The sequence below is a fragment of the Triticum dicoccoides genome, chromosome 3B (assembly GCF_002162155.2).
Source record: "Triticum dicoccoides isolate Atlit2015 ecotype Zavitan chromosome 3B, WEW_v2.0, whole genome shotgun sequence".
NCBI lineage: Eukaryota > Viridiplantae > Streptophyta > Magnoliopsida > Poales > Poaceae > Triticum > Triticum dicoccoides.
In genome coordinates this window covers 106,820,183-106,828,947 of record NC_041385.1, presented here as the reverse complement: position 1 = coordinate 106,828,947, position 8,765 = coordinate 106,820,183, and the positions used below count along the sequence as shown (strand labels likewise).

Sequence of the window (8,765 nt, the reverse complement as noted above, 5' to 3'; positions counted from 1 at the left end):
AGAGTATAAACTTATGCTCCCTCTGTAACTTTTGCAAGCTAGCTTGTACAAAACTACCAAGCATGAAGGAGTTTAGTTGCTAAGCAATTAGACAAAAGAAGCTTAGCTGCAAGATGGTATGGTACATTGAGGAGTTTAGTAGCTATAACTCCTTTCATGAACTTAACTCCTCATCTAAGCAAGAGAAGATTTATGTCCCCCGTCTCAGCCACTGGACGTTGGGCTTTGTGAGGCACAAGTGCATATTGATGCCGAAGGCGCAGATAAAATGGAACATACTCCCTCTATCAAAATGTAAGATGTTTTTTGACACTGTCATAGTATCAAAACAACGTCTTATATTAAGTTACACAGAGGGTATACAAGAAAAGATCAACAATACACATCCCGTATTTCAGAAGATATATAGTAAATAAAATGAACAGAGTAAAACAATTTCCTACATAGACTTCCTGAGATGTCCGACAGCTTGTAGATAGTAGCCGCGCGGTTAATTGGCACGGAATGGACAATCTCTTTCAAACAAAACCGTGTGCATACAAGATGAAACCATGTGAGCAGATCAGAAATTGCCAGCACCAAGTAATGTATACCAGCCTCACAGAGGGTCCCTGCCAGCTGAGTTTTCACACTTCAGAGTGCAGATTCGTTCTCTCCCATAATTGGTACATGTAAACAAGAGAAAATCTTTGAACTGTACGCAACGACCAAAGTTTACAACCTTCCATCATCACTGGATCAAAAGCTTCAGATTAACCAGCGTCATGCGGAAGACGAACCACCAGCTACAAGTTCTTCATCCTGACTGGGCCGAGACCATATACCAATACTAAACTTACACTCATAGAATACTTGAGGACAAAGGGAGGACCAGGAGAATCAAGCACACTCAGGCCCTGCAAAAACGGAGGCAGGTATCTCAGTCAGTTTTCACATGGACTACACACACAAGCAAATTACCATATTAAAACAAAACTGCACACCATTGTTCGTTCCAACTTTCGTGGTTATTTTGCCCTTCCCAGCACTCTCTTGAAGGCCATTATGCATGCCAACATTACATTATTGCTCATTTGGTTCTCTTTAGACGTCTTGTCTTACAAAGTTTGCCTGAGTGAACTTTTAAATCACCCTGATGGGTGCACAATCAAACAAGTCACACACAATCTAGTCTCGCTTTTAAAAGAAGGCAGCTACTGGTCCGGAACTGAATGATGCAATAAATGGTAAAATTATTCAGCACAATATTCCTAGATACGGATGAGGTTGTTGTTTTTTACATACATGCTAATTGCTGTTTTCATATTCATGAACTTTTAGCATCAATATTCAACAACAATAAATCCAACTGGCAAATACAAGTTCATTTTTCAACTCACTGAAACTTTGGTACTAACATAATATTGCCGTGCTCAAGTTAAAGAGAATAATAATGATGCATATGCTAGTTGTGAACTGCAACCAGAACGCGAAGAATGGTCATGAAACCATGGTAAATGAAATGCTAGTGACCAGACCTAACAGACAACCAGATAAACGTCGAAGTAATAAACTACTCCCTATCTCATTTAAATCACACCAACAATCACCAACTTGAGAAACAAGTGAAATAATTTACTCACGTTGCCATCAAATTAAGTAAAATCGTAAAACTGTAACTACAGAAATTTGTTCCTCTAAATAATCATAAGGATGATTACTAAGTCTAGAAAGAATACACAGCAACTCAAAAAAGAAACTGCAAAATACAGACCCTTCAGAAGTGTGGTGCAAGTACCAACCACCAAAATGAATTTTACAGCATGATGATTGAGCTCTAAAACTAAGATTTCTTCAGATTTCAAAGTTTAAAATACTCTGCACCCAACAAACAGCTAAGCTAACTCAATTCAATTGCTAGTTAGCTGTACCTCCCTGGTGGGAAGAGCAGTGGGCAAGGAATTGCCTCCCACTACTTCCAGAAGACTCTTAGTGTAGGGCCTGTCAGGCCAGGGTTGTCTCTCGGATTATTTCCAAATTGCATATATCCGTCTTCTTCTGGCTGGCACTTACAATGATTCTGCCCTCCGTGAAAAACAAGCACATAGATACACGATCCGCAACTATAAACAGGGAACTACACTATGGTTACAGGGTGTAAAGAGATGATATGATTGCTAAAACTATTTTTATCAGATTGGACAGCCTGATAGTGACAACGTATACCGCAAACTCTGTCAATCAAACTACATTCACTGAACCATTTATGAAATTCTGGCAGAGCTAGCAGATACATTTAGAGATATTTTAGACCAACCACCATTTAGATATCTCTTTTCTTCCTTTCTAAAAGTTAGTGATAAGCCAGGTACAATGCAGTTTAAGGGACTTCTGGAACTGCAAGACGTCTCAATCTCACTTTGTAAAGGCAACATCTCGATTACCCACGGAACAAAAAAGGAATCTGCCTGACCAGGTAATTTATATGACAAACAAACTGAACGCTTAGCATGACCGTGACTGTTTGAGACCCAATTGCACACTCAGCTGCTCACAGCAATCAACTACACAGGTAAAATTCGGGAAGATAAGCATCATCCCTTGCATTCATGTTCAGGAACGACAATAGCACAGCAAGAACACATTGACAAATTGTACACCATCCAGCAGTGGGAAGAACCGAAATGCATACACGGGACTGAACAATAATATGGACGGACCACGAACCAAGAGTTGGAGGGCGAGCGATCTCACACTACTGCGCTGGCACCGGCGCGTACCAGCGGCCGACTTCTTCGTCAACGTTGTCCTCCGCCTTGTGCAGTGCGGCGTGCACCACGACGAGCACGAAGCCGATGAGCAGCGACGTGAGGATGTTGGTGGTGGCGCCGGTGAGCAGCAGGAGGATGAGCGTGACAGCAGCGAGCACGGCGAGGACCACGCCGTCGCCGACGACGCGGCCGAAGAGGACGATGGGCTCGTCTCGGAGGAAGTAGAGGACGAGCCAGCCGACCATACAGACGAGGAAGACGATGAGGGAGATGGGCTGCCAGAGGAGGGAGAGGAAGACGACGACGAGGACGACGATGGCGTAGTTCATGGCGAAGTGGGCGAGGTTGGCGCGCACGCGCAGGTAGGCGTCGCCGAGGCTCGGGGGCAGCCCGACGGCGTGCACGTCCGCGAGCTCGCGCCATGGCCGGCGGGTGGCCAGCGCCGTCGCGCCGCGGGCCTTGGCGCGGGAGATGAAGTCGAGCGGGGAGGCGCCGCCGAGGTGAGGCGCCCCCGCGGCGGCGGAGGAGGAGGTGGGGATGGTGCCGTACTTGGACATGGTCGCCGGCGGCGAGGGGCGGGCCGCGGGGGGTCGGATCCGAGAGGGGGAAGGGGAAGGGGACGGGGGAGGCGAGGGAGGAGACTCGAGAGGGATCGGGCAAGGGCGATGGGATTAACGAATCGGGATGCGACGCGAGGGTGGGGAACGCTGCCGTGCTGGATTGGTTCCTGTTACACGACACGACGACGTGAATTTCGAGGGCATTCTAGACGGCGACAGCCCCTGTTTTGTAAATTCGCGATTTCCCCGAATTTCACCACCGTATGGAACAAAGAAAACAATGTTATCATCGCTACCGGTGCCGGTGTTTGGAAATTTCTTTTTTGAGAGAACTTCTCTGTTGATCAATTCTCAGGGTAGTATCGAATCAACATGTGGTTGGATGGTAAAACCATAAAAGGATAGTGGTATTCCGAGCGCATGAGAGTTTAAGTACTGATGCTCGCATTTTTTTTGATTTATTTTAGAATTTTCGGCGATACCCTTTCAGTGAGAGGAGACGTTCTCGTCGACTACGAGATGCCTATGGTGACTTTGCAAAACTCAAGATGATATGCTGGCTCAGTCTCTTCAAGGTGCTCATAGGGGTAGGGTGTGCGGCGGGGCCCTCTCTCCTCTCCAGGTGTGGGGGTTCGACACGGGACAGCGATCTTGGGCGGGGGCCCAGCGTTGGGTTAGGGCGTGACGGCGCCAGGGCAGAGCTCGGAGGCAACCAGTCTTCGGTTCTTCATTCCGGTTGTGGAGGGCTGGTTGCGGCAGCGGCCGGCGGGATTACTGCCCAGATCTAGTCCATCGGGGTCCAGGGGAGCCCGCCTGGGTTTTGGCCCTGTTGTTCTTCGATCTTCGAAACTTTGATCTGCTTCGGCCTCCTCGATCTAGACAGCGACGAGTTCTGGTCTTCCTCTCGGAGATCTCAGCTCTTGGCGCATGGCGTCACTAGATATCTGCATCAGAATTGATCCGGTCCGGCGATCCCTCATCTTCGGCCAGAGAGGCTTCATGAGGGCATGGCGCGAAGCTTCGCTGTCTTGGCGGTTCCATGGGACATGTTTAAGTATAGATTTCCACGGCGTTGACAGTGGTGAAGAAAGTCATGGTGGGTGCAATCGGATACTTGTATTGGCGGAGAGGAGTTTTGGTTGCGTTGAAGAATGGCGCCACATGTTTTTTTCCCTGTGTGTCGGATGTTGAGGGCTTGTAGCGGCGGCTTTGACAGGAGGGACGGCAACATAGGTAGACAACATTTTGGGGGGTACTTCTCCAGTACAGAGCCATAATCTCGGGGGTGAAAACCCAAGGTCTGGCCTTCATTGGTTGAACTTGGCAATGGTCTTGCGAAGGCATTGTTTTTGTGATCTCAAACTCTCTCCAGAGTGAAAACTCAAAATCTTTGATGAGGCGACGACAACGCTTGTGCATTGTTTCCTTTTTGAAGGCGTCGTTCTTGGAGGCGTCGTCTTTGGTGGTGGTTAGAGTGTTGTTGTTGCGAGTGTTTCATCACTATGACGGGGTCTTTCTTTTTTACTTCTCTTTTTTTGTTATTGGTTGTGTGCATCCTTGATGTCTTTTGATATCTTGTTGGTGCAGAGGTTGGGTGTAATTGGTATCTTTATGATGTTAATGTATTCTCGTTTAAAGAAAGGGTGAGGTGTGCATGTGTGCATAGTGTATGTGCGTATATATGAGTGCTCGCATCTGTAGTGTGTTAAAAAAACTCTCGCGACATTGTAAAACATAAGAAATAATAAAAATTACATCCAGAATCATCAACCACCTAGCGATGACTACAAACACTAGGTACTGGAGAAGTGTCAAGCACACAACAGTGCACATTTAGGTAAATACAATACACTAGAGAAAGAGAGGTAGAGAGTATGCACACAGACTACTAAGGTGCTCAAACTGGACCAGAGCGACCAAGACACTACGCATACAAGCACTAACACAATTGAAATGATCGATATGATCGACCAGAGGGGGTAAATAGGCGACTAATAATTTTTAACTTTTTTTGTAAATTAAGGCTTGACAAGAAAATAGGTTGTCTAGATATGCAACTAGGTGGACAACCTATATGACAACCACGACAACACGCACACAAGCAAGCAAAAGATACAAAAATGATGTATGCTTGCATAAAGTAAAGGTAAGAAGTAACCACAAATGAAGATGATGAAGACGACGATGTGTTATCGAAATTTCCTCCTTTTGGGAAAGGTACATCTCCGTTAGAGCGGTGTGAAGGCACAATGTTCCCCAAGAAGCCACTAGGGCCACCGTATTCTCCTGACGCTCTCGCACAATGCAAGATGTCGTGAATCCACTAGCGGTGTCCTTGAAGACGACAACCGAAACTTTACAAATAAGGTTGGGGCTCTCTCCGCAACTTAATTGGAGGGTCCCAGCACCACCACAAAGCTTCACCACAATGGAATGTGGTTCCAAGGTGACATCTTCCATCTAGGGTGCCAAAAAACCCAAGAGTAACAAGATCCGCAAGAGATTAGTGATGTCTACTACACAACCTTCTTCTTATAGACGTTGTTGGGCTTGCAAGTGCACAGGTTTGTAGGACAGTAGCGAATTTCCCTCAAGTGGATGACCTAAGGTTTATCAATCCTTAGGAGGCGTAGGATGAAGATGGTCTCTCTCAAACAACCCTGCAACCAAATAACAAAGAGTCTCTTGTGTCCCCAACACACTCAATACAATGGCAAATTGTATAGGTGCACTAGTTCGGCGAAGAGATGGTGATACAAGTGCAATATGGATGATAGATAAAGGTTTTTGTAATCTAAAATAATAAAAACAGCAAGTTAGCGAGCGGTAAAAGTGAGCGTAAGCGGTATTGCAATGGTAGGAAACAAGGCCTAGGGTTCATACTTTCACTAGTGCAAGTTCTCTCAACAATAATAACATAGATAGATCATATAACAAGCCCTCAACATGCAACAAAGAGTCACTCCAAAGCCACTAATAGCGGAGAACAAACGTAGAGATTATGGTAGGGTACGAAACCACCTCAAAGTTATTCTTTCGGATCGATATATAAAATAGTTCGTACTAGAATAACACCTTAAGACACAAATCAACCAAAACCCTAATGTCACCTAGATACTCCATTGTCACTTCAAGTATCCGTGGGCATGATTATATGATATGCGTCACACAATCTCAGATTCATCCAACCAACATAAAAGTACTTCAAAGAGTGCCCCAAAGCTACTACCGGAGAGTCAAGAACGTGTGCCAACCCCTATGCATAGGTTCCCAATGTCACGAAACCCGCAAGTTGATCACCAAGACATACATCAAGTGTTCTCATAAAAGACTCAATCCGATAAGATAACTTCAAAGGGGAAACTCAATTCATCACAAGAGAGTAGAGGGGGAGAAACATCATAAGATCCAACTACAATAGCAAAGCTCGGGATACATCAAGATCGTGCCATAGAGGGAACACGAGAGAGAACATGAGAGAGAGAGATCAAACACATAGCTACTAGTACATACCCTCAGCCCCGAGGGTGAACTACTCCCTCCTCGTCATGGATAGCGCCGGGACGATGAAGATGGCCACCGGTGAGGGTTCCCCCCTCCGGCAGGGTGCCGGGAAGGGCTCCCGAGAGGTTTTTGGTGGCTACAGAGGCTTGCGGCGGCGGAACTCCCGATCTATCTTCTGTTTTGGAAGTTTTAGGGTACGTAGGTATATATGGGTGCAAGGGGTACGTCGCTGGACCTCCGGGGTGCTCACGAGGCAGGGGGCGCGCCCTAGGGGGTGGGCGCGCCCCCCACCCTCGTGGGCAGCCCGGGACTCCCCTGACGTGCACTCCAAGTCCATCGGGTGGCTTTCCTTCTAAAAATAACTTCTCCAGTTGATTTCGCTCCATTTTGACTCCGTCTGATATTCCTTTTCCTCGAAACACTGAAATAGGCATAAAACAGCAAATCTGGGCTGGGCCTCCGGTTAATAAGTTAGTCCCAAAAATAATATAAAAGTGGATAATAAAGCCCAATATTGCCTAAAACAGTAGATAAAGTAGCATGGAGCAATCAAAAATTATAGATGCGTTGGAGACGTATCAATTAGTGGGGAGAATAAATTTTTCTTGGTGGAAGTGTAGTGTTGGAAATATGCCCTAGAGGCAATAATAAAATGGTTATTATTATATTTCCTTGTTCATGATAATTATCTATTGTTCATGCTGTAATTGTGTTATCCGCAAATCGTAATACATGTGTGAATACATAGACCACAACATGTTCCTAGTGAGCCTCTAGTTGACTAGCTCATTGATCAACAGATAGTCATTGTTTCCTGACTATGGACATTGGATTTCATTGATAACGAGATCACATCATTAGGAGAATGATGTGATGGACAAGACCCAATCCTAAGCATAGCACAAGATCGTGTAGTTCGTTTGGTAGAGCTTTTCCAATGTTAAGTATCATTTCCTTAGACCGTGAGATCGTGTAACTCCCGGATGCCGTAGGAGTGCTTTGGGTGTACCAAACGTCACAACGTAACTGTGTGACTATAAAGGTATACTACAGGTATCCCCGAAAGTATCTGTTGGGTTGACACGGATCGAGACTGGGATTTGTCACTCCGTATGACGGAGAGGTATCTCTGGGCCCACTCGGTAATGCATCATCATAACGAGCTCAATGTGACCAAGTGTTTGGTCACGAGATCATGCATTACGGTACGAGTAAAGTGACTTGCCGGTAACGAGATTGAACGGGGTATTGGGATACCGACGATCGAATCTCGGGCAAGTAACGTACCGATTGACAAAGGGAATTGTATACGGGATTACCTGAATCCTCGACATCGTGGTTCATTCTATGAGATCATCGTGGAACATGTGGGAGCCAACATGGGTATCCAGATCCCGCTATTGGTTATTGGCCGGAGAGCTGTCTCGGTCATGTCTGCATGATTCCCGAACCCGTAGGGTCTACACACTTAAGGTTCGGTGACGCTAGGGTTGTAGAGATATTAGTATGCGGTAACCCGAAAGTTGTTCAGAGTCCTGGATGAGATCCCGGACGTCACGAGGAGTTCCAGAATGGTACGGAGGTGAAGATTTGTATATAGGAAGTCCAGTTTCGGCCACCCGGAAAGTTTCGGGGGTCACCGGTATTGTACCGTGACCACCGGAAGGGTCCCGAGGGTCCACCGGGTGGGGCCACCTATCCCGGAGGGACACATGGGCTGAAGTGGGAAGGGAACCAGCCCCAGGTGGGCTGGTGCGCCCCCCTTGGGCCTCCCCCTGCTCCTAGGGTTGGAAACCCTAGGGGTGGGGGGCGCCCCACTTGACTTGGGGGGCAAGTCCCCCCTTGGCCGCCGCCCTCCCCCTGTAGATTAGATCTCTAGGGGGCCGGTGCCCCCCCAGGGCCCCTATATAAAGAAGGGGGGAGGGAGGGCAGCCACACCCTAGTCCCTGGC

At 46.9% G+C, this 8,765-nt stretch overlaps 1 protein-coding gene across 2 annotated transcripts; it reads right to left on the bottom strand.

Annotated features, from left to right (window-relative positions):
- Positions 1-360: 360 nt before the first annotated feature.
- Positions 361-3,370, bottom strand: LOC119275040 (PRA1 family protein F3-like). 2 transcript variants are annotated; one of them, XM_037555815.1, is made up of 2 exons: positions 2,734-3,370; positions 361-896 (listed from the first exon to the last, which is right to left on the bottom strand). In XM_037555815.1, exon 1 carries the CDS (start codon positions 3,305-3,307, stop codon positions 2,735-2,737), a length of 573 nt encoding a protein of 190 aa, XP_037411712.1. In that variant the 5' UTR covers positions 3,308-3,370; the 3' UTR covers positions 361-896; position 2,734. The 2 variants fall into 2 exon arrangements, with proteins under 2 accessions (XP_037411712.1, XP_037411711.1); XM_037555814.1 differs by having other exon boundaries at positions 2,707-3,368.
- Between the last annotated feature and the right edge of the window lie 5,395 nt (positions 3,371-8,765).

What these genes read in the sequence shown, in the direction of transcription:
- LOC119275040 (XM_037555815.1), bottom strand. Translation starts at nt 3,307, where the DNA reads ATGTCCAAGTACGGCACCATCCCCACCTCCTCCTCCGCCGCCGCGGGG.